The sequence below is a fragment of the Globicephala melas genome, chromosome 10 (assembly GCF_963455315.2).
Source record: "Globicephala melas chromosome 10, mGloMel1.2, whole genome shotgun sequence".
NCBI classification, from domain to species: domain Eukaryota; kingdom Metazoa; phylum Chordata; class Mammalia; order Artiodactyla; family Delphinidae; genus Globicephala; species Globicephala melas.
Genome location: NC_083323.1, coordinates 49,813,931 through 49,840,812, shown reverse-complemented (window position 1 = coordinate 49,840,812; position 26,882 = coordinate 49,813,931). Strand labels below are relative to the sequence as shown.

General features: G+C 38.0%; 1 protein-coding gene across 8 annotated transcripts in view; it reads right to left on the bottom strand.

Moving 5' to 3' along the window:
- GRIP1 (glutamate receptor interacting protein 1) overlaps positions 1-26,882 on the bottom strand; it is a 697,619-nt gene that overhangs the window by 132,274 nt on the left and 538,463 nt on the right. For all 8 annotated transcript variants that reach the window (XM_060306088.1, XM_060306085.1, XM_030866357.2 and 5 more), the window contains 2 exons: positions 19,324-19,399; positions 16,896-17,041 (listed from right to left, as the gene is read on the bottom strand). In XM_060306088.1, coding sequence (XP_060162071.1) covers positions 16,896-17,041; positions 19,324-19,399 — 222 coding nt within the window. The remainder of the gene's footprint in view (positions 1-16,895; positions 17,042-19,323; positions 19,400-26,882) is intronic.

The following is a 26,882-nucleotide window of genomic DNA, read 5'->3' as shown; positions in this document are numbered from 1 at the left end:
TGGCTATAATTACACTCAATCTTCTGTGGGCACAATATCAGATCTGTGAGGTTGAGCCTAGGTTTAACATGATATTATCTGTGTTATTTGGTGCAATTACTGTAATGTCTTTGAGACATTACTTCATTTATGAAAAATAAGGATAATAATGTATTAACTATTGAGTTGCTATGACAGAGTTAATGAAATGTATAAAGTACCTTGTACAACTCTTGGCAGAAATGAACCACACCAATTGTTAGTTCTCTCCTTCTCTACTATTTCTTGGGTTAAACCCAGGACATGCTGACGTTATCTATGCTGCTTAATTAATTTCCTAGTTGATGGTGAAAAAGTTACTGTCTTTACTTGGCCAGAGAAAGCTAGAGAAAGGACTATTAAATCAAAAAATTAAATTATAAGGGAACCCTCCTACACTGTTGGTGGGAATGTAAATTGGTACAGCCACTACGGAGAACAGTATGGAGGTTCCCTAAAAAACTAAAAATAGAACTACCATACAACCCAGCAATTCCACTACTGGGCATATACCCTGAGAAAACCATAATTCTAAAAGATACATGTACCCTAATGTTCATCGCAGCACTATTTACAGTAGCCAGGACATGGAAGCAACCTAAGTGTCCATCAACAGAGCAATAGATAAAGAAGATGTGGTACATGTATGCAATATTACTCAGCCATAAAAAAGAACAAAATAATGCCATTTGCAGCAATATGGATGGACCTGAGATTATCATACTGAGTGAAGTAAGTCAGACACAGAAAGACAAATATCATATGATATCGCTTATATGTGGAATCTAAAAAAGGGTTCAAATGAACTTATTTACAAAACAGGAGTAAAGTCACGGATGTAGAAAACAAACTTATGGTTACCAGGGGATGGGGGGGAGGGATAAATTGGGAGATTGGGATTGACATATACACACCACTATATATAAAACAGATAACTAATAAGGACCTACTGTATAGCACAGGGAACTCTACTCAATACTCTGTAATGGCCTATATGAGAAAAGAATCTAAAAAAAAGAGTGAATATATGTAATATATGTATAACTGATTCACTTTGCTGTGAAGCAGAAACTAACACAACACTGTAAATCAACTATACTCCAATAAAAAATTTTAAAAATTAAATTATTATTTATATACCTCCAAAACTTTTAGTGTTTGCATCTACATAACATGCAGTGATGTTGTCATCAAGAGAACTTCTAACAGAGAAGGAGGGCAGGATTAGGGAGCCAGAGAGCTTTGAGTGTATCGCTAGTTAGATTTTCATGCGTTGTTCCACTTACTTAGTTTTAAGTGTTGTAAATGATTTCAATATTATTCTCTCTGCAATTTCAGATTAGCTACACTGCTATGGATTGAGTTTTATAATCTATAGCTAATGAATCCATATCTTGGACAAGGTCCTAAAAAAAAAAATCTACACATGGAGGCTCTCAAGTACAAATCATAAAAATTAAGCTAATTTTCATTTTTTCACAGGTGGGATGTTTAATATTCCTGCCAAATGATATCTTCAGCTTGACTGACCCCCCTCAAACCTGTTTTAGACACCCCATATGCCTTCCCCAGTGTGAGAATTCTGCTGGAAAGTCTGCCGAGCTTGTACTATAATTCTGTTTGGATAGTAAGGCTTCAGTGAAGCCGATTCCACTGGTGAATGTACCACTCAGCACAAAATTGTCTTTTAAGGAATTCAAAAGATGTGTTCAAGTTACGGAAATCATCTCTGAGAAGTAGGGAGTCCCAGAGTCGCCCACAGCAGGTCTCCACAACGTGAGACATCTCAGATAATCTAAGTCTGGAACAAAACGTCAGAGGGTCCTAAGAAGCAGGCAACCAACAGTGATGAACCAAAGTACATAAGGCAAAAAGCCTGGTGGGACTTTACATGGGTGCACCTGAAATATTACTTGAGTTCTCATGAATTAATGATAACTACTCCTTCCTACTGAGACAGAGTGTGTGACTTAGTAGTTTGTTTTTTGTTTTAACCTCTTGAGAGGCACAAAAATAAGCCAGAATGAAAGTCTTCAGTGGGCTAAAAATGTCAGGTCTCAGTACTCTGCTGGTGCAAATTTATGATGCTTACCTGAAACCACACCTGAGTGTCTAAGAGAATCTTACTTGTACCAGTGCCTACACGGCTGAGGCCTCTGTGGATGGCCTGGAACATGACGGGTTGGACAATACAATTGATTTATACTCCCAATTAGCAGCAACAGCTGTAACTAAAGAGAAACGGGGGTCCTCAAATGACCTACAGAACACCAAGGTTTCAAACAGCCATGATACCACAGCAGGGCACCTTTCAAAAGCCATATATTAGGGGTTTCTATCATGAAGACTCCTATTTGCTACTTGGTGAAAACAAGGGTCTTCTAAAATAGAAGGGCTGGACACAGGGTGATACAGGCCACTTTGTACTCTGATCCCAGGACTCCCCGATCTTCAAAGAACTGGAGAGAAATAATTTATTGCTTGTATACCAGTGCACCTTCTTTGGGGGAGTCTGGTCTGGTATATTCCCTAAAAGTCTGGATCTCCAGACAAATGTTTACTGTTAGACTCTGGAGCTATGGTGTTCTGGAATCACTGAAAATAACTAATGAAAATTTGGGCGAGAAATTAACTGTGGGTATGGGCCAATGATTCACAGAAAGCCCTTCCATGTAGCTCTGTGGGATTCAGGTACCCTGATGTTTTCACTGATAACCTAGAGGAAATGCTTCTTGAAGGGAAGGGAAAGGAAGGGAAGGGGGTGGTGAGGGGAGGGGAGAGGAGAGAGAAGAGAGGGGAGGAAAGAATGGATAAGATTAACAGAATAGCAATACAAATTGGTTACTTAAAGCTTTATTGCATCTTTTACTACTACTTTTGGACTCCTTCAGAGAAGAGTAAATATTTACTCTCAACTTAGTGAAATAAGTGGATGTGCTGGTTTTAAGCTGTCTGCATTTCATTCCATCAACAAATATTTAATGTGCACCTTTTCTGTGCTTCAGGCATACACTGTGCATACAGTGGTTAAAAAATATATAATGTCCCTGCCCCTGCCCTTATGGTGCTTATAGTTTAGTGAAGGAGACAGCAGATTAGCTCACCAATGAATTAGCATTTTAATGGTGATAATTACTGTGAAGGAAAAGTAAGAGTTCCCTGGGTAAATAAACCAGGGAGACCTAATTTAGACAGGGTGTCAGGGAAGTTTTCTCTGAGGCAGTGACATGAAAGGATATGTACAAAATAGCCGGGTAAAGAATGTGAGTTTGTTCACGTGCAGCGTGGGGAGGTGTTGGCAGAGGGAACTGAGCTTGCAAAGTCCCTGAGGATAGGAGCCTGGTATGTGGGAGGAGCTAAAAAAAAGAGCCTTGGGAATCAAAGAGAGCTTCTGGGAAACCATGGAGAGTTGAGATGGGGGAGAGCATGCAGGGATTCAAAGGCACGGCATAGAGTTTAATTTTATCTGAAATTTAGTAGATGACAATTGAATGAGAGTGACACGATTCCATGCATGCTATGTAAAGGTCTCCCGGGCTTCTGTATGAGCATGGATTTGAATGAAGAGGGAGTAAAGAGTGGAGATGGGCACAAGCTGGGAGATGGCTGGGAGAGACAGGGTGGTGTATGTGGGTGAGCGGCGAGGATAAGTGCGAGGAAAGTGAAGATGGAGACAAGGAGGGTGGCTGGAAGGAGGAGAGTTGGACCCTGTGGAAGAGCTAGGTATAAATGGAGTTGGGGAAAATGAAGGATGACCCAGGCTGTTGATTTGAGAGCTGCTCAGATGGAGGCACTAATGCCTGAGATGGGGAAGATGGGAGGGGAACAGGCTAAGGGGAGAAGTCAAGTTCAGTTCTAAACATTTAGCTTTAAGAATTACCATATAAATGTTGCATTAAGACTGCTCTGATGGAACAGACTGTGGTTACCAAGGAGGAGGAGGGGTAGGGATGGACTGGGAGTTTGGGATTAGCAGATGCAAACTATTATATATAGAAGGGATAAACAACAAGGTCCTACTGTACAGCACAGGGAACTATATTCAATATCCTCTGATAAACCATAATGGAAAAGAATATGGAAAAAGAACGTGTGTGTGTGTGTGTGTGTATGTATAACTGAATCACTTTGCCGTACTGCAGAAATTAACACAACACTGTAAATCAACTATACTTCAATAAAATAAATTTAAAAAGAGACTGCTCTGATGGTTCATTTGCTTTAAGCAAAGGTTCTAGAATCAGACATAATAGTTTGAATTCTGACTTTGTTCTTTTCTGCCTGGGCAAGTTCTTTTACTTCCTCTGATTCCTGAAATAGGGATACCTATGCCTATCTCTTATGGTAAGAATACAATGAGATAATGTTTATAAAATTGCCTTGCACATAATAGGTACTTAGTAAAATGCAGTTACTATTACTGTAATTTGCTAATAGCAGCATATTATGTTAGCGAGAAGGATGAATTTTGACTTTGACATTTATAAACTGTGTCATCCAGGCAAATAAGGAACCTTAAATTTCTAATTTTTTTTTTTTTTTTTTTTTTTGCAGTATGCGGGCCTCTCACTGTTGTGGTCTCTCCTGTTGCAGAGCACAGGCTCCGGATGCGCAGGCTTAGCGGCCATGGCTCACGGGCCTAGCCACTCCACAGCATGTGGGACCTTCCCAGACCGGGGCACGAACCCATGTCCCCTGCATCAGCAGGCGGACTCTCAACCACTGCGCCACCAGGGAAGCCCAAATTTCTAATTTTTAAAACAGCCTAATACCCTCCTTTCCTACATCACAAGGTATATACAAACAATAATTTCTACTCTAACATCTTTGATTTAGTCTAGATCCCATAGGTCCCACTGACAGGTCACGAGAAGCCTTGGAATGAAAGATTCTTTTTTCGTACCATAAGGAAGAGAAGATCAGGAATATTAACAGTCTGTGACTACAGGAGCTCTGTGAAAAAACAGCACTGTGAAGAGAAGAGTGAACTGGGGAAAGGCCTTATTGAAGGTCAGTCTCATGTATGTTCACTGAGAAGGAACAAAAAGTTCCCTAAGATGTTCAAATGTTAACAACAAAGGTCTTATCTAATATTTCTGAACTGTAACCTTCAACATTAAACATTAAATGTGTGATGACCATGAAGCCTATAAAGCCATCTATGTTTTTCAAGAATGTATTTTGATGTGCTCAATTAAAACGTGAATGAATTCACTAGCTTTGTGTGAACTGACCTATCGTAGAAGTCTTGTGGATCCTTATACTCATCAGAAAGTGCCAGACTCCTGTGGTCAACACAACAGGTTTTCTCAAAAAAAAACAACACAAGAGGAAGCTTGGTTTCCTTAACAGGTAATAGAAGGATAAAATAGGATTGCAGTTGTGAAGTACACTATAAGCTAAAAGAGCTCTAAATACATGAGGAATTATGTTGAACATTATTAAATTTAGGGGAATGATAGTCTCAACGTCAAATACTCTTCATTTACTTGTTCATTCATTTCTTCAATCAACCAAGAAATAAGTGTCTTCCATGTATAGGGCACTACAAAGGATACAGAATGGGTATGAAATAGTCCCTGTTTCCAAGGAGTTTATAACATCATAGAGGAGTGATAGTCACATACACAAATAACTAGACTACCACACTGATGGGGTAAAGACTATGAGGTGTATAAACAAGATATTATGGGAGTTAAGGGGAGACAGAGATTGCTGCTAGCTAGGTTTCCCAGGGCTCCTTGGTGTGAGCCCTCCCAGAGTCCACCATTAGCCCCACCAAAGAGCTGGGTAGACTCCAGTGCTGGGTCGCCTTAGGGCAAACAACCAACAGGGAGGGAACCCAGCCCCACCCATCATCAGACAAGCAGATTGAAGTTTTACTGAGCTCTACCCATCAGAGCAATAGCCAGCTCTACCCACCACCAGTCCCTCCCATCAGGAAGCTTGCACAAGCCTCTTAGATAGCTTCATCCACCAGAGGGCAGACAGCAGAAGCAAGAAGAACAATTCTGCAGTCTGTGGAAAGAAACCCACATTCACAGAAAGATAGACAAAATGAAAAGGCAGAGGGCTATGTACCAGAGGAAGGAACAAGATAAAACCCAGAAAAACAACTACATGAAGTGGAGACAGGCAACCTTCCAGAAAAAGAATTCAGAATAATGATAGTGAAGATGATCCAGGACCTTGGAAAAAGAATGGAGGCAAAGATTGAGACGATGGAAGAAATGTTTAACAAAAACCTAGAAGAATTAAAGAACAAACAGAGATGAAAAATAAAATAACTGAAATGAAAAATACACTAGAAGGAATCAATAGCAGAATAACTGAGGCAGAAGAACAGATAAGTGACCTGGAAGACAGAATGGTGGAATTCACTGCCACACAACAGAAAAAAGAAAAATGAATGAAAAGAAATGAAGACAGCCTAAGAGACTTCTGGGACAACATTAAACACACCAACATTCGCATTATAGGGGTCCCAGAAGGAGAAGAGAGAGAGAAAGGAGTCGAGAAAATATTTGAAGAGATAATAGTTGAAAACTTCCCTAACATGGGAAAGGAAATAACCACCGAAGTCCAGGAAGCACAGAGAGGCCCAGGCAGGATAAACCCAAGGAGAAACATGCCGAGACACATAGTAATCAAATTGACAAAAATTAAAGACGAAGAAAAATTATTAAAAGCAACAAGGGAAAAATGACAAATAACATACAAGGGAACTCCCATAACGTTAAGAGCTTACATCTAAGCAGAAACTCTACAGGTTAGGAGGGAGTGGCACGATATATATGAAGTGATGAAAGGGAAGAATCTACAACCAAGATTACTCTAGCCAGCAAGGGTCTCATTCAGATTCTACGGAGATATCAAAAGCTTCACAGACAAGCAAAAGCTAAAAGAATTCAGCACCACCAAACCAGCTCTATAACAAATGCTAAAGGAACTTCTCTAAGTAGGAAACACAAGAGAAGAAAAGGACCTACAAAAACAAACTCAAAACAATTAAGATAATGGTAATAGGAATATACACATTGATAATTACCTTAAATGTGAATGGATTAAATGCTCCAACTAAAAGACACAGACTGGCTGAATGGATACAAAAACAAGACTCATATACATGTTGTCTACAAGAGACCCACTTCAGACCTAGGGACACATACAGACTGAAAGTGAGGGGATGGAAAAAAGATATTCCATGCAAATGGAAATCAAACAAAGCTGGAGTAGCAATACTTGTATCAGATGAAATATACTTTAAAATAAAGAATGTTACAGAGACAAGGAAGGACACTACATAATGGAAGGACACTAAATAATGAAGAAGGGATCAATCCAAGAAGAAGATATAACAATTATAAATAAATATGCACCCAACATAGGAGCACCTCAATACATACGGCAAATGCTAACAGCTATAAAAGAGGAAATTGACAGTAACACAGTGATAGTGGGGGACTTTAACACCTCACTTACACCAAAAGACAGATCATCCAGACAGAAAATTTATAAGGAAACACAAGCTTTAAATGACACAACAGACCAGATAGATCTAATTGATATTTATAGGACATTCCATACAAAACCAGCAGATTACACTTTCTTCTCAAGTGCACACGGAACATTCTCCAGGATAGATCATATCTTGGGTCACAGATCAAGCCTCGGTAAATATAAGAAAATTGAAATCATATCAATCATCTTTTCCGACCACAACACTATGAGATTAGAAATCCATTACAGGGAAAAAAGCGTAAAAAACACAAACACATGGAGGCTAAACAATACATTACTAAATAACCAAGAGATCACTGAAGAAATCAATGAGGAAATCAAATAATACCTAGAGACAAATGAAGGTGAAAACACGATGATCCAAAACCTATGGGATGCAGCGAAAGCAGTACTAAGAGGGAATTTTATAGCAATACAATCCTACCTCAAGAAACAAGAAAAATCTCAAATAAACAAGTTAATCTTACACCTAAAGCAATTAGAGAAAGAAGAACAAAAAACCCCCAAAGTTAGCAGAGGGAAAGAAATCATAAAGATCAGATCAGAAATAAAGAAAAAGAAATGAAGGAAATGATAGCAAAGATCAATAAAACTAAAAGCTGGTCCTTTGAAAGATAAACAAAATTGATAAACCATTAGCCAGACTCATTAAGAAAAAGAGGGAGAGGGCTCAAATCAATAAAATTAGAAATGAAAAAGGAGAAGTTACAACGGACACTGCAGAAATACAAAGCATCATAAGAGACTACTACAAGCAACTGTATGCCAATAAAATGGACCACATGGGCGAAATGGACAAATTTTTAGAAAGGCATAACCTTCCAAGACTGAACCAGGAAGAAACAGAAAATATGAACAGACCAAACACAAGTAATGAAATTGGAACGGTGATTAAAAATCTTCCAATAAACAAAAGCCCAGGACCAGATGGCTTCACAGGTGAATTCTATCAAACATTTAGAAAAGAGCTAACACCTATCCTTCTCAAACTCTTCCAAAATATAGCAGAGGGAGGAACACCTCCAAACTCATTCTACGAAGCCACCATCATCCTGATACCAAAACCAGACAGAGATACTACAAAAAAAAGAAAATTACAGACCCATATCACTGATGCATATAGATGTAAAAATCCTCAACAAAACACCAGCAAACCAAATCCAACAACACAAAAAAAGGATCATACACCATGATCAAATGGGATTTATCCCAGGGATGCAAGGATTCTTTAATATACACAAATCAATCAATGTGATACAGCATATTAACAAATTGAAGAATAAAAACCATATGATCATTTCAACATTTGCAGAAAAAGCTTTTGACAAAATTCAACACCCATTTATGATAAAAACCCACCAGAAAGTAGGCATAGAGGGAACTTACCTCAACATAATAAAGACCTTATGTGACAAACCCACAGCCAACATCGTTCTCAATGGTGAAAAACTGAAAGCATTTCCACTAAGATCAGGAACAAGCCAAGGTTGCCCACTCTCACCACTGTTATTCAACATAATTTTGGAAGTTTTAGCCACAGCAATCAGAGAAGGAAAAGAAATAAAAGGAATCCAAATCAGAAAAGAAGTAAAGCTGTCACTTTGCAGATGACATGATACTATACATAGAGAATCCTAAAGATGCTATCAGAAAACTACTAGAGTTAGTCAATGAATTTGGTAAAGTAGCAGGATACATAATTAATGCACAGAAATCTCTTGCATTCCTATACACTCATGATGAAAAGTCTGAAAGAGAAATTCAGGAAACAGTCGCATTTACCACTGCAACAAAAAGAATAAAATACCTAGGCATAAACCTACCTAAGGAGACAAAAGACCTGTATGCAGAAAACTATAAGGCACTGATGAAAGAAAGTAAAGATGATACAAACAGATGGAGAGATATACCATGTACTTGGATTGGTAGAATCAACATTGTGAAAATGACTATACTACCCAAAGCAATCTACAGATTCAATGCAATCCCTATCAAACTACCAATGGCATTTTTCACAGAACTAGAACAAAAAATTGCACAATTTGTATGGAAACACAAAAGACCCCAAATAGCCAATGCAATCTTGAGAAAGAAAAACGGAGCTGGAAGAATCAGGCTCCCTGACTTTAGACTACACTACAAAGGTACAGTAATCAAGACAGTATGGAACTGGCACAAAAACAGAAATATAGATCAATGGAACAGGATAGAAAGCCCAGAGATAAACCCCCGCACAGATGGTCACCTTATCTTTGATAAAGGAGGCAAGAGTATACAATGGAGAAAAGACAGTCTCTTCAATAAGTGGTGCTGGGAAAACTGGACAGCTACATGTAAAAGAACGAAATTAGAATGCTCTCTAACACAATACACAAAAATCAACTCAAAATGGATTAAAGACCTAAATGTAAGGCCAGACACTGGAAAACTCTTAGAGCGAAACATAGGAAGAATACTCTTTGACGTAATCACAGCAATATCCTTTTTGACCCACCTCTTAGGGTAATGGAAATAAAAACAAAAATAAACAAATGGGACCTAATGAAACTTAAAAGCTTTTGCATGGCAAAGGAACCCATAAACAAGACAAAAAGACAACCCTCAGTATGGGAGAAAATAATTGCAAACGAAGCAACTGACAAAGGATTAATCTCCAAAATATACAAGCAGCTCATGCAGCTCAATATCAAAAAAACAAACAACCCAATCCAAAAATGGGCAGAAGACCTAAATAGACATTTCTCCAAAGAAGATATACAGATTGCTAACAAACACATGAAAGGATGCTCAACATCACTAATCATTAGAGAAATGCAAATCAAAGCTACAATAAGGTATCACCTCACACCAGTCAGAATGGCCATCATCAAAAAATCTACAGACAATAAATGCTGGAGAGGGTGTGGAGAAAAGGGAACCCTCTTGCACTGCTGGTGGGAATGTAAATTGATACAGCCACTATGGAGAACAGCATGGAGGTTCCTTAAAAAACTAAAAATAGAACTGCCATACGACCCAGCAATCCCACTACTGGGCATATACCCTGAGAAAATCATAATTCAAAGAGTCATACACCACAGTGTTCATTGCAGCTCTATTTACGATAGCCAGGACATGGAAGCAACCTGAGTGTGCATCAACAGATGAATGGATAAAGAAGATGTGGCACATATATACAATGGAATATTTACTCAGCCATAAAAAGAAACGAAATTGAGTTATTTGTAGTGAGGTGGATGGACCTAGAATCTATCATACAGAGTGAAGTAGTCAGAAAGAGAAAAACAAATACCGTATGCTAACACATATATATGGAATCTAAAAAAAAAAAAATGTTTCTGAAGAACCTAGGGGCAGGACAGTAATAAAGACACAGACGTAGAGAATGGACTTGAGGATATGGGGAGGGCGAAGGGTAAGCTGGGACGAAGTGAGAGAGTGGCAATGGACATATCCACACTACCAAATGTAAAATAGATAGCTAGTGGGAAGCAGCCGCAGAGCACAGGGAGATCAGCTCTGTGCTTTGTGTCCACCTAGAGGGGTGTGATAGGGAAGGTGGGAGGGAGATCCAAAAGGGAGGAGATATGGGGATATATGTGTATGTATAGCTGATTTACTTTGTTATAAAGCAGTAACTAACACACCATTGTAAAGCAATTATACTCCAATAAGGATGTTAAAAAGATAAAGGGTACAAACTTTCAGCTAGAAGATGAATAAAGTCTGAGGATGTAATGTAAAAATTGTGACTATAGTTGATAACACTGTATTGTATAATATGCTAAGAGTGTAGCATCTTTACACCATGCATGTGTGTATCAAATTATCACGATGCACACTTTAAATATCTTACAGATCTGTCAATTACACCTTAATAAAGCTGAAATAAAAACAAAACAAAAAATTACACTACGGTCATTCTTGTTTAATATGGCCAACAAGAAATCCGTAGTAACCAAAAGCCCTCCCCCGCGATTTTGCAGGAAGGAAAAGTCATAAAATAAATAATTATTAGAGAATTGTGTAAGTTTTAAAAATCTTGAGTAAATTATGTCAGCACAGATTTGGTACCATCTGTACCCCTTGACTCTGTAACACAGGCCTAAGGACTGATATTCAGAATGATGTCCTTGACAACTGTATGGGCCTCTACCAAAGACCCAAGTATCTTTAATATATATTCTCAAAAACATTATTTAGAAATATTTTCAGCTAACGTTTAAGCAAAATAAGTATTCTGATGAATTTTAGAAAATAAAGCCATCCAGAACACATCATTTTTCAAACATTCTTTCTACTGAGGACTCAATGTTGTCACGGAATAAAGCCTCAGCTGCTGCTTAATCCAGGGTAGTGGGAGACCTGAGGTTCATTTTAGGGAAGTGGAGCATGGAAACCGTGAACTTTAATTCCCTGGTAGTCAACAAAAGTTTACGTTAGTTATGATAAACACTTTACATGTATTCACTCGCTTAATCTTTTCATCAATCCTTTGAAGAAGTACTGTTATCATCCTTATATTAGAGATGAGAAAGTTGAAGCTTGGAGAGGCTAAGTAACTTGTTCAAGGTCAACAGACAGCCAAGATTCAAAACCAAGTTTGTCTGACTTCAAAAGGCATTACATTTTACTAAAGTTATTGTTTTCAGAACTTTTGCCCCGAGATGTTCAAGCTTTCCTTATATTTTATGTTATTTGGCTTCTAACATCAGGGCTCTGAGACCCAATCATTTGGTAGTACATTTTGACATAATGAAGTGGAGGGTTTTTTCCCTACAAACATTTAAAATAATTAGTTCATATTTATTGAGCACATATTATGGGCCAAACACCACATATGCATTAACTCTTTTTCTCCTCACAGCAACTTTTGAGTGTGGTAGTATAATTACCACCGTTTTACAAAGGAAAAATCTGGCCTCCAGGACTCCACACTCTGCCTTGGTTCTCTGTCTCCATCACTTGATGTTCCTTCTCAATTTATTTCAAAGGTTCCTCATCACCTTTCTGATTTGTCACTACTGGAGAGACCCAGAGCTCCATCCTTGGGTCTTGCTTTTCTCTGTCCACGGTCACTTCCCTAAGGTGCCTCGTGGTTTTAAGGTCCATCTCTGTGCTGATGACTCAAAAATTTATACCTCCTGCCCTAACCTCTGCACTAAATTCCAGGCTTAATGACCCATCTGTATACTCCATACCTCCACTTGGATGATGGATAGACACCTCAAACATAACATATCCAAAACTGAACTCTTACTTTTCCCCCAGACCTATTCCTACCAGTCTTATCTCAATACATTTTCTTTAAAATTTTAACAAAGACTAAATTCAACTTTAGTTAATAAAATTGATAATTTCAATAGCTTTCCCAGACTACTGAATTTGCTAAAATTTGTGATCTGAGATTTACTAGAAAATATATCTCATTCCAGTGATGAGATATCAATATCTCTGCACAGGCACACACGTGTTTCCTACAAAATAATTTGTGTACTTTTAATAGCATATAAAGAAACTCAATATTTATATTTATGATTATAGACACACACATGCTTCCTAAGATATGTGACATAATTTTAATAGTATGTAAATAAATGAAGGTATTAAAAGTAAAATAATGCAACAGGGATGTTCAAGTGGCAAATGAAAAGGTGCTTCATATCATTATTCATCCTGGAAATATACATTCAATTTGCCATGGGATATCACTACATACCCATAAGAATAGATAACATGAAACAGACTGAGAATACCAAGTGCTGGTGAGGACGGGAAGTAAGGAAAATTCTCGTATGTGTGGCATCTATTACTTTCATCACCTGCTTTGGGAAAGTGCCATTCTTTGTCTTGTTCTGTTCAACACACATTCCTTCCTGCCCTGCCAAAGAGCAGAGGCTACACTATATCCCTGGACATAGTGATTACTGCAGTGGTCAGCATTTGCTCCAAGCTAAGTCACTCAGCATCTTTTAGGGGAGATTCAGTTTCATTTCTTTTTCTGGCATTATGAACTCACAACATAATATAGACCTGTGGCTGCCTGGGACCATCTGGTCATGACACAAGGAGAGCCTTTCCCAGGCAAAGAGACCCGAGAGACAGAACACCTGTGATATTACTGAACTTCTTCTGAAGTCAGGATGTATCTTGACTCCCCACTTTTACAAGCTAATCAGTTCCCTCTTTAAATTATTCTAAATTGGTTTCTGCCATTTGTACCTGATGGCAACTTCATATACCAATGATCTATTGCTCCTCATTTTCCTAATTTAAGATCTTAAGCTTTCTATTCCAATTTTTCACCTATTTAGCTTTATCTAGGAGTGACAGAAAGGTGTCTGTAAATAGTTACACAAATCAATAGAAAAATGAATACAGGGCATAAGCAGACAGTAGGAGATGAAAATGGCTAGTGTTCATACAAAAAAGCATTTAGTTGCACTAGAAATGTTTTTAAAAAGTAAACTAAAATATAAATGCAATTTTTACTTAAATCAGAAAGATTAAAACCAAAACTATTTAGTGCTGTATCTGGTGCTCTGTTGAGACAGGTACACTTAATACATTGCTGGTAGTAATATATTATAAAGTAGGATAAGCTTTCTGGAGGACAATTGGAATTATGTACCAAATATTTAAAAAAGAAATATGCCCTTCGACTTACTGAAGTCAGATACACAGACAAAGATTTGGGTTAAAAGGATATTCATTCCAGTTATCTATAACAGCAGTCTGTTGGGAAATGGTTATGTAAATACAGAATTTATTTTTGGGTGTGGTATAAAGTAGGAGATTAATTGAATTTTTTCCCATGTGGCTAACTAATTGACCCAGTATCATTTACTGACTAGCTCAACCATTCCCCACTGATGTAAGACTACACCTCTGCTTACATATCTGTAGTGGTCTGTGGCATTCAATTCTCTTCCACTGGGTTCTTTATTACCTCATGTAAATATTACATAGACTTAATGGCACAATTTTAGAATGAGTCTTGATATTGGATAGAACAAGCTTTTCTGCTTTCGTATTGTTTCAAAAACATTTTGGCTGTTTTCCCCCTCCCACTTTTCTTACATTTTAGAAACAGCTTATTAAAGTCCTCCAAAGATCCTTCTGGGATTCTGAATAGAATTTATGGATGCATTTGAAAGAAAGGATATATTTTAGATATCAAGACTTCCCACCCACATTCATGATGTAGGTCTTCATTTGTTTAAGTATTCTTTACATATATGCATATCTGTATCTATATCAATATCTATATCTACTGGGAAGATACAACTTTTGTTGTATTTATTCCTTATAGGAACCTTATTATTTTATTGTTGTTATAAATGGTATATTAAAAATTAACTTCCTGGTTTTGGCTGGTATATAGAAATGTAACTGATTTTTGTATACTGATCTTATATCTAGCAACTTAGAGAAACTTTTAATGAGTTTCCTTCCTGATGGCACTTTCCCCTATATTAGGGGGATATCTGAGAACTCTGAGGTATGAAAATTGTCAGGCATGATTCAGAATGTGAATGTGAGTAGGGAAGAAGGAAGACAGGTGAGTCATCCTCTCCCCCCCTGACTCTGGTAATAATGAGATATGGAGGGCTCTGCTCTGAAATGGTGCCCATCCCCAGAGGGGGAGCCCTTGTCTCTCTGAGGTGGGCTGCTCAGAACTTACAAACTGTTGCTGTATTTAGTTTGGGAACTGGTTCCTTCTCATCCTTCAGGTTTTTGCCTACCTGTCACCTCTTCACTGACTCCTGATTGGCATCTGTCAGCCCTCACCTGTGCCTGCCCTTATTCCCTATTACAGAATCCAGTTCATGCCTTTCATGGTAGGTAATGATCACTTTCTGAGTGTTTATTTGTTTGGTCATGTTCCTGTTTACTGTCTCTCCTCCTTGTCAATTGCAAACTTCATAAGAGCAGAGACCAGGTCTGTTTTGTTTATTTCTGTACTCTTGGTACCTGTCACTTAGCTTAAATATTAAAAAAATATATATTTGTAGACTGAATGAGTTAAATATGTCAAACACCTGTTTCAATTTTTAATGTGAATAATAAATTGGATCATCAGTTAAAATACATCTTACTTGTATAATTTTATTTTATCTTCCTAACTGCCTTTTAAAATAGGCACTGCTGGTTTCCATGTGACAAATGAGGTAACTAAGGCACAGTGAAATAAGTAACATGGTGCAAACTAATAGCTAGAAATCAGTAGAATTGAAAACAGAACCCAAATCATCTAACTCAAAAGCCATACAAAACAATAAAAAGAGAAAGAAAAAAGGGAGAAAGAGAAGACAAGAGAAAGGAAGAATAGAGGGAGGAAAGTTCATTCATTCCTGACCTTTCCATCCTAAGGGCATATCATACCACTTATTCTGCTAAGAACTCCTTAACTCACACTTTAAGTCTTTTAGGAAGCCTCATACCTCTCAAAGACATTTCAGGCCAGTAGACAGATTAAGAATACGTTCAAGCAACACTGTTCTACGTGAATCATATAGAGCAGGAAATAAAAGGAGTTTACAGTTACAGAATAAGTGTTTTTTTCTTGGCTACATTTTACCAGGACAAAACTTGCTGGTAAAGTCAGGCACACAATCAAGTCTGATAATTGTAAGAAGTATTTACAACATGATTTAGGTTTCAGTTTCACGTTCCAGTTCATTCTATCATAATTTATCTGCCTTAGTCAACTTTACACAAAACTTTGGCTCTCTCTTCACACTGAAAAGCCACGTGAGAATATCTTTCCAGTTGTACTACAGTTGAGAGGGTAGAAATAGAATTACTTTCTATTGGAATCATTATTTCAAGAAAGAATATTGTACTCAACTTTCATTTTAATCAATGATACTATTTGTCCCCTTTCCTTTCTTTGTCCCTAAGTCTGATGATAAAATGGTAATTTCCATTAATTCTGATCAGCTGGCTTTACTCTGTGACGTAAAAAGAAGGAAAGAAATCCCCTACTGTTTCCAGTCTCCATGTAGTAAAAGAAAAAGTACTAGCCCCTAAGTTAATAACACCACTTTTGTGACTTGGAGGGGGAAAACACTTTCCTGCCAAAGGGTAATCCATGTATAAGAGCTGATTGCTAGGTGAAACACACTGACAGAATGAGATGTTATCATAGATTCTATCAACACAAGAATTCAAAATCGCTGAGAAGTACTCCTCACCTCTTTCTGAACTCAAACAGAATAATATGGTATTGATGAAATTCTGTCTGCTACAGGTGGACATAACAGTTCCTTCTTAATCCAAAGTGGTTTATCAGGGATGGACAGTGACATGATGTAGAGCTTAGTTAGAGATCCCAACCTCAGGATCCGACATACCCATGACCGAGACATCATATTCGATCAGCAGCGTCGCTTCTTGTCCACACTGTTTGAGAATACTCATGGCCTCAGCGTGCGTGGTTCCAAGAAGCCGAATTCCATCCACACTGAGCAACCTATCACCAGGTTTGATTGTGCCCTCTCTGAAGGGAGAATAAAGAAATAGTCATTAATTTAGCATCATGGGGCTTAGCATTAATAGTCACTCAGCCAAAGAGGCTCTTTCACACACATTCTACCATCTATCCCATTTGCATTTCCTTTTAAGCATCAAGTGTGACATTAAGAGAGTAAAGAGGTAACCCTGACCAGAAAGTTGCTGCAATATGAAAATCAGTAATAAGAAAATAACTACACATTAGCAAATAACCAGGTCACCCACGATGAACTCTTGGGGTGTAAAAGTAATAAAGGCACATTTTCTCTTTTCTAGGGTTTTGCCAAAATGTCTAAAATTGATTTATTAGAGCCCAAGAAATAGCACTCACCTATTTTCCCAAAGCCAGGTGAGCAGAAAAGTCTGCTGGTTTCATTCAATTTATCACCAGTGAACCCAAGCTGGATAGGGAATGCTGGTGAAAAATTTCCCTAGTCTGTAAATTTTCCTACTGATTTATAAGGCCATTTGACGATCATTAAATTGATTCAGTCTCACATTCAATGGAAAAGGCAGGCAAATACTATTCTCCCTTCTGTGGCCATAGACACTCAAGGCACTGGGAGAAGATGCCTCAGGACAGTCATGACACCACTAAAATGTAGCCAGAGAGGCTACCAGATTATAACCCTCCTGCCTCAGGGAGGGTCAATGAAGATAAGAAAATCAGATGCGGGGATTACAAGTTTAGGATTTGGAAAGAATAAAAATGCTGTCTTAAATATCTTTCACCCAGCAACTCTCTATGTATTTTGACTCTAAATTTTTATCTTAAATTCTTAGATTTCCTTTCGTCCTCCATTAATTTGGTAATACGTTGCTCACAAACTAGTAGCCTGCTCCTGACATTTCTGTCAACTCAAACTCTAGAATGTTATTAAGAAATAGAAATATTCTCTTTTGCTTCAGGAAGAATCATTCACAAGAAAAGGCAGGAGAAGGAAAAAAAAATGGCAAAATTTCCTTGAAAATTTTGACTTTGTATTATCCTCTGCAAAGGCAAATACACTTTAGTGCAGAGGAGAACCCAGTGTCTCCATATTTTCTCATTTTATATTAAACATTGACTTAAAAAACAAACTGAGCTAACGGTATGAGCTTTGAAGGAAAATAAATCTGAATTTCTATCCTAGCTGGCAAGTCATTTAACGATACTGGGCGTCAGTTTTGTCACCTGTAAATCTGGATAAAAATACCTGATTTAGTGGGTGGTTGTGAAGATAAAATAAGATAATGTCTGCCAAGTACTGAGCACAGTTCCTGGCCCATGGTGGTCACTCATCAAGCAGTATTTATTATTATTATTACTATTTCGAGTGCTTAAGAAAGGTTTTTAAAAATCCATCCTAGGCTGAAACATAGTGCAGAGTCAGGGGTAATCAGTGCGTTTTCCTCCTCTCCTTCAACTATATCTAGTGGCAGGCATTGTGTTCCCTACCATTATGGAGCAGACTTTTCGCTGTGGGAAATTAGTACAAAGATAAGCATCTCTTGAGACATCTAAGTTGTGAGTTTACTTGGGACCCCCAAGGTTTATTGTAGGAAAGCTGAAGGAGCTTCTATCAGATATTCAAATTAGCCAGGAAGAGAATGCTCTAAACACTAACACTGACAATATTCCTTCCCTTTTACTAAAAGTCACTTCTATTCTGACACACATAATCATCATCAAAGGGTGATAATCATGATAAGGACAGTTGGCAATAGTAAGAGTCAGAGAACACCACCACCTGTCTTTTCAGGTTAGGATATTACCAATTGGAGAGGATGCATTTCAAGGACCTGCTGTTAAAGGGCCAGCTGCCTTTTTTTTTTTTAATAATTAATTTTTATTGGAGTAGAGTTGCTTTACAATGTTGTGTTAGTTTCTACTGTACAGCAAAGTGAATCAGCTATACATACACATATATCCCCTCTTTTTTGGATTTCCTTCCAGGATGAAAGGCCTCCTGCAAGGCACCATAAATCTCTAATCTTTGATAAAACAAAAAACCTTGAAAGGTATGCATTATCACCTACATTTTACAGTTGGAGGGAACTGAGCTTAGAACTGTTAAGTCATTTGCCAAAGACACAGGGTAGCAAGCATTGAATCTGGAGTCAAACTTTCTTCTGATTCTGCAGCCTGAACTCTTTTGTTTTCACGTTCCAACATATTTACTTAAGACCTATCTGTTACTATGAAATTTCTAATTCATCAACTTCTATGCCAAAGTCCCCAGCTTTATTTAATCTATTTGGATAGTGACACAGAAAGATGAAGTTTACCTGTCAGCAGGCCCTCCAGGACGAACACATGTTATTACAACCGGACGAGATTTATTTCTATCATCATGTGCTCCCCCTAGCAAAGAAAAGGAATACGGCTCAAAAAATGCTCTCATTGCTGCCATTAAAAAATTCACTTACAAAATGCCAGCTGAGAAACTGAAACAAATGTTATTGTTGTATATGGAGGAATACTTATAATGTTTCCTTCTGGCACATAACAGACTTAAAAACCTTATTCATTTTATACAGAATACATTGTTGAAGTCAACATTTCTCCTCCTCTCAATAAATATATGGCTGTAATCGGGGTGAGATATAAAATGTTTAACAACTACTGTGATAAGAGCATCAAATAATTATAAATACTAGCCCAATTAGAACAGCTGCTGGCTATAAACAAAGTGTAGGTGGGTATATTTGGTGTCAATCAACCTGGGCTGTTATACTGGTGAGTCTACAACGTGACATGAAGCAAAAACTAAAGGAAAAAAAAATCCAAATATTAAAAAAAAGAAAAATTCGAGTGGCTGAAGTGGCCTCCATTAAAAACGGGGTGTTCAAAATATTAGTGCATTCTAAAAGCACTACATTTTTAGTGCCCACATTTTTTTTTAACATTTTTATTGGAGTATAATTGCTTTACAGTGGTGTGTTAGTTTCTGCTTTATAACAGTGTGAATCAGTTATACGTATATATATATCCCTGTATCTCTTCCCTCTTGCGTCTCCCTCCCACCCTCCCTATCCCACCCCTCTAGGTGGTCACAAAGCACTAAGCTGATCTCCCTGGGCTATGCGGCTGCTTCCTACTAGCTATCTTTTTTACATTTGGTAGTGTACATCTGTCCATATATACACTACCACTCTCTCACTTTGTCCCAGCTTACCCTTCCCCCTCCCCGTACCCTCAAGTCCATTCTCTAGTAGGTCTGCGTCTTTACTCCCATCTTGCCCTGAGGTTCTTCATGACCGTTTTTTGTTTTTTAGATTCCATATATATGTGTTAGCATACGGTGTTTGTTTTTCTCTTTCTGACTTACTTCACTCTGTATGACAGACTCTAGGTCTATCCACCTCACTACAAATAACTCAATTTCGTTTCTTTTTATGGCTGAGTAGTATTCCATTGTGTATACGTGCCACACCTTCTTTATCCATTCATCTGTCAATGGACACTTAGGTTGCTTCCATGCCCTGGCTATTGTAAACAGAGCTGCAATGAACATTGTAGTATCCCCCACATTTGATGTGGGCTTTTTAAAAAAATTAATTAATTAATTTTTAGCTGTGTTGGGTCTTCATTGCTGTGTGCGGGCTTTTTCTAGTTGAGGTGAGCTGGGGCGACTCTTGGTTGTGGTGCGCGGTCTTCTCATTGCAGTGGCTTCTCTTGTTGTGGAGCATGAGCTCTAGGCGTGCGGGCTTCAGTAGTTGTGGCATGTGGGCTCAGTAGTTGTGGCTTGCAGGCCCTGGAGCGCAGGCTCAGTAGTTGTGGTGCATGGGCTTAGTTGCTCCACGGCATGTGGGATCTTCCCAGACTAGGGCTCGAACCCGTGTCCCCTGCATTGGCAGGTGGATTCTTAACTACTGTGCCACCAGGGAAGTTCCTGATGTGTTTTGATGTTACATTTTACATCTTTTTATTTTGTATCGCTTAACAAATTTTTGTAGTTACAGCTAATTTTACTACTTCTGTCTTTTAACCTTCATACTAACTTTATAAGTGGTTGATCCACTACCTTTACCATATATTTGACTTTACCAGTGAGATTTTTTCTTTCATATATTTTCTCATTTATATTTAGGGCCATTTCTTCTCAGCTTAAAGCTGTCCCTAAAGGGACATTTCTTGTAAGGCCAGTTTAGTGGTAATGAACTACTTTTGCTTTTCCTTGTCTGGAAAAATCTTTATCTCTCCTTCAATTCTGAAAGTTAACCTTGCCAGGTAGAGTATTCTTGGAAGTTTTTTCCTTTTAGCACCTTGAATATAGCACGTCACTCCCTCTGGCCTGCAAATTTTCTGCTGAAAAATCAGTTGATAGTCTTACGGGAGTTCCCTTGTATATAACGAGTTGTCTTTCTCTTTCTGCTTTGAATCTCTCTTTATCTTTAACTTTTGACAGTTTAATTATAATGTGTCTTGGTATGGATCTCTTTGGGCTCATCTCGTTTGGGATTCTCTGTGCTTCCCAAACCTGGATGTCTATTTCCTTCCACAGGTTAGAAATGTTTTCAGCCATTATTTCTTCAAATAACTTTTCTGCCCCTTTCTCTCTCTCTCTTCTCTTTCTGGGACCGTTATAAAGTGAATGCTAGTATGCTACATGTTGTCTCACAGTCCCTTAAGTTATTCTCATTTTTAAAAATTCTTTTTTCTTTTTGCCACTCTGTTTGGATGATTTCTACTACCTTGTCTTCCAGGTCACTGATCTGTTCTTCTGTGTCAACTAGTTTGCTACTGAATCCCGCTAGTGTATTTTTCAGTTCAGTTATTGTATTCTTCAGTTTTATGACTTCTGTTTGGTTCTTTCTTATGTGTTCTTTCTCTTTGTTGAAGTCCTCACTGTGTTCTTCATTCTTCTCCTGAGCTGGGTGAGCATCTTTATGACCATTACTTTGAACGCTTTATCAGGTAAATTACTTATCTCCATTTCATTAGGTTTTTTTTTTTTTTCCCTGAAGTTTTATCTTGTTCCTTTATTTGGAACATTTTCTTCTGTTTCCTCATTTTGCTTGACTCTCTGTGTTTGTTTTGATGTATTATGCAAAACAGCCAACTCTCAGTCTTCAAAGATTGTCCCAGTCTCGATGTGGCCCTTTCATAATTTCTTGGGGAGTAGGAATTCAGCTGTTTCTGGGGTTCTTTTCAGAGTAAACTGTCTTATGTGTAGCTGTATGTTTGTTGTGTCTGTGGGAGGAACTGAGTTCAGGATCTTCCTACCAACCATCTTGAACCAGCCTCTATCCACTTCCACTTTCTTAACTATCGTTTGCGTGACCTGATTTCCTCATACATCACCATCCTGGCTGCCCATCTGGATGGTCTCTAGTTTGCCAGTATTTGATAAATATGAATGTTACCATCATACGACATATTTTGGTTGTTTTTTTTTTAAATTAATTAATTTATTTATTTTTGCTGTGTTGGGTCTTCGTTTCTGTGCAAGGGCTTTCTCTAGTTGCGGCAAGCGGCGGCCACTCTTCATCACGGTGCGCCGGCCTCTCACTATCGCGGCCTCTCCTGTTGTGGAGCGCAGGCTCAGCAGCTGTGGCCCACGGGCCCAGCCGCTCCACGACATGTGGGATCCTCCCAGACCAGGGCCCGAACCCGCGTCCCCTGCATCGGCAGGCAGACTCCCAACCACTGCGCCACCAGGGAAGCCCCGGTTGTTTTTTTAATTTTATATTTTATAGAGCATGTTCTTATTAGTTATCTTTTTTTTTTTTTTTTTTTTTTTTTTTGCGGTACGCAGGCCTCTCACTGTGGTGGCCTCTCCCATTGCAGAGCACAGGCTCCGGACGCACAGGCTCAGCGGCCATGGCTCATGGGCCTAGCCACTCCGTGGCACGTGGGATCTTCCTGGACCGGGGCACGAACACGTGTCCCCCGCATCAGCAGGTGGACTCTCAAACACTGCGCCACCAGGGAAGCCCTAGTTATCTATTTTATACATATTAGTGTGTATATGTCAATCCCAATCTCCCAATTCACCCCACCATCCACCCCCCCGCTTTTCCCCTTTGGTGTCCATACGTTCGTTCTCTACATCTGCGTCTCTATTTCTGCCTTGCAAACCAGTTCATCTGTACCATTTCTCTAGATTCCACATATATGCATTAATATACAATATTTTTCTCTTTCTGACTTACTTCACTCAGTATGACAGTCTCTAGGTCCATCCACGTCCCTACAAATGACCCAATTTCGTTCCTTTTTATGGCTAAGTAATATTCCATTGTATATATGTACCACATCACCTTTATCTATTCATCTGTTGATGGGCATTTAGGTTGCTTCCATGACCTGGCTATTGTAAATAGTGCTGCAATGAACATTGGGGTGCATGTGTCTTTTTGAATTATTGTTTTCTCTGGGTATATGCCCAGTAGTGGGATTGCTGGGTCATATGGTAGTTCTATCTTTAGTTTTTTAAGGAACCTCCATACTGTTCTCCATAGTGGCTGTATCAATTTACATTCCCACCAACAGTGCAAGAGGGTTCCCTTTTCTCCACACCCTCTCCAGCATTTATTGTTTGTAGATTTTCTGATGAGGCCCATTCTAACTAGTGTGAGGTGATACCTCATTGTAGTTTTGATTTGCATTTCTCTAATAATTGGTGATGTTGAGCAGCTTTTCATGTGCCTCTTGGCCATCTGCATGTCTTCTTTGGAGAAATGTCTATTTAGGTCTTCTGCCCATTTTTTGATTGGGTTGTTTTTTTTTAATATTGAGCTGCATGAGCTGTTTATATATTTTGGAGATTAATCCTTTCTCCGTTGATTCATTTGCAAATATTTTCTCCCATTGTGAGGGGTGTCTTTTCATCTTATTTATGGTTTCCTTTGCTGTGCAAAAGCTTTTAAGTTTCATTAGGTCCCATTTGTTTATTTTTGGTTTTATTTCCATTATTCTAGGAGGTGGGTCAAACAATATCTTGCTGTGATTTATGTCAATAGGAGGTTCTTCCTATGTTTTCCTCTAAGAGTTTTATAATGTTCAGTCTTACATTTAGGTCTTTAATTCATTTTGATTTTATATTTGTGTATGGTGTTAGGGAGTGTTCTAATTTCATTCTTTTACATGTAGCTGTCCAGTTTTCCCAGCACCACTTATTGAAGAGACTGTCTTTTCTCCATTGTATATCCTTGCCTCCTTTGTCTCCTTGCCTCCTAGATTAGTTCACCATAGATGTGTGGGTTTATCTCTAGACTTTGTATGCTGTTCCATTGATCTATATTTCTGTTTTTGTCCCAGTACCATATTGTCGTGATTACTGTAGCTTTGTAGTATAGTCTGAAGTCAGGGCATCTGATTCCTCCAGCTCCATTTTTTTCCCCTCAAGATTGCTTTGGCTATTTGGGGTCTTCTGTGTCTCCATACAAATTTTAAGATTTTTTGTTCTAGTTCTATAAAACATGCCATTGGTAATTTGATAGAGATTGCATTGAATCTGTAGATTGCTTTGGGTACTATAGTTATTTTCACAATGTTGATTCTTCCAGTCTAAGAACATGGTATATCTCCTCATCTGTTTGTGTCATCTTTGATTTCTTTCATCAGCATCTTAGAGTTTTTGGAGTACAGGTCTTTTGCCTCCATAGGTAGATTTATTCCTAGGTATTTTATTCTTTTTGTTGCAATGGTGAATGCGATTGTTTCCTTAATTTCTCTTTCTGATGTTTCATTGTTAGTATATAGGAATGCAAGAGATTTCTGTGCGTTAACTTTGTGTCCTGCAACTTTACCAAATTCATTGATTAGCTCTAGTAGCTTTCTGGTGTCATCTTTAGGATTATCTATGTATAGTATCATGTCATCTGAAAACAGTGACAGTTTTACTTCTTCTTTTCCAAATCTGTATTCCTTTTATTTCCTTTTCTTCTCTGAGTGCCATGGCTAGGACTTCCAAAACTATGTTGAATAATAGTGGCGAGAGTGGACATCCTTGTCTTGTTTCTGATCTTAGTGGTAATGGTTTCAGTTTTTCATCAAGAATGATGTTTGCTGTGGGTTTGTCGTATATGGTCTTTATTATGTTGAGGTAGGTTCCCTCTGTGCCCATTTTCTGGAGACTTTTTATAATAAATGGGTGTTGAATTTTGTCAAAAGCTCTTCCTGCATCTATTGAGATGATCATGTGGTTTTTATTCTTCAATTTGTTAATATGATATTTCACATTGATTGATTTGTGTATATTGAAGAATCCTTGCATCCCACTTGATCATGGTGTATGATCCTTTTAATGCGTTGTTGGATTCTGTTTGCTGGTATTTTGTTAAGGATTTTTGCATCTATATTCATCAGTGATATTGGTCTGTAATTTTCTTTTTTTTGTAGTATCTTTATATGGTTTTGGAATCTGGGTAATGGTGGCATTGTAGAATGAGTTTGGGAGTGTTTCTTCCTCTGCAATTTTTTGGAAGAGTTTGCAAAGGATGGGTGTTAGCTCTTTTCTAAATGTTTGATAGAATTCACCTGTGAAGGCATCTGGTAGTGGACTTTTGTTTGTTGGAAGACTTTTTTAAAAAAATTTGTTCATTTAATTAAGTAATTAATTCATTTTTGGCTGCATTGGGTCTTTGTTGCTGTGTGCAGGCTTTATTCTGTTGCATGGCAGTGAATTCCACCATTCTGTCTTCCAGGTCACTTATCCATTCTTCTGCATCAGTTATTCTGCTATTGATTCCTTCTAGTGTACTTTTCATTTCAGTTATTGTATTATTCATCTGTTTGTTTGTTCTTTAATTCTTCTAGGTTTTTGTTAAACATTTCTTGAATTTTCTTGATCTCTGTCTGCATTCCTTCTCCGAGGTCCTGGATCTCCTCACTATCATAGTTCTGAATTCTTTTTCTGGTAGGTTGCCTATCTCTACTTCATTTCATTGTTTTTCTGGGGTTTTATCTTGTTCCTTCATCTGGTACATAGCCCTCTGCCTTTTCATTTTGTCTATCTTTCTGTGAATGTGGTTTTCATTCCACAGGCTGCAGGATTGCAGTTCTTCTTGCTTCTGCTGTCTACCCTCTCACCATCATGTAACATTTAATGTTTGTCTGGTAGAACAGAGTGCCATTTCCCAAATTTGGCACTGGTAAAGAGGTCAGCTTAAAGAACCTAAGAGAAAATTTAAAAGGCATTCACTGTTCTTGATGAAAGCAAATGCTTCCTTTATGTTCATTGCTATTACAAGAGATTTATTCAGTCTGGTTGGTAAAATCTCTATTTCAGTATTTTCTTTCAATCAATTTGATGGATTCTTTTAAAATTCTTCCTTAATTAAAAAAGAAAATTCAGAATTTTTTCAGAAAAAAATTTTTTTAATGAAAATCATGACGATAAGTTACAGCACATGTTTAACCATATTTATATAAATACCATTATGTAACTTCTTTTTTGCAAGGTGATCATAAAAAGATAGGTGTACTTTCCCCTGAGGGGTATTGATTTAGAAGAGGAAAGAGGCTGAAGACAGCAAGAACCCTTTCCACTATATTGATTTGGAGGTCCAAATACAAGTATGTAACAGTGAATACATGTTAAAGTGTGAGACAGATAACTCTAAATTTATTGGTATGTGACATTTTGTCATTATTTGAAATAATGAGCCAAGTTTAGTTTGTGCTTCACTTACGTTCTAGATGTTTGGAGCTGTAAAGCATAATAAAGACCACTCAGAGACCAGTGGTATTTTCAATCCTGGTTGCCCATTAACATGACCCACCTGGCATGCTATTAGAAAAATATCAATGCCAGGGACACCATGCAGACCAAATCTGAATATTGGGGTCCATATGTTAAATGAGTACACATACCTACAATTTTATAGTTGAGAATGAT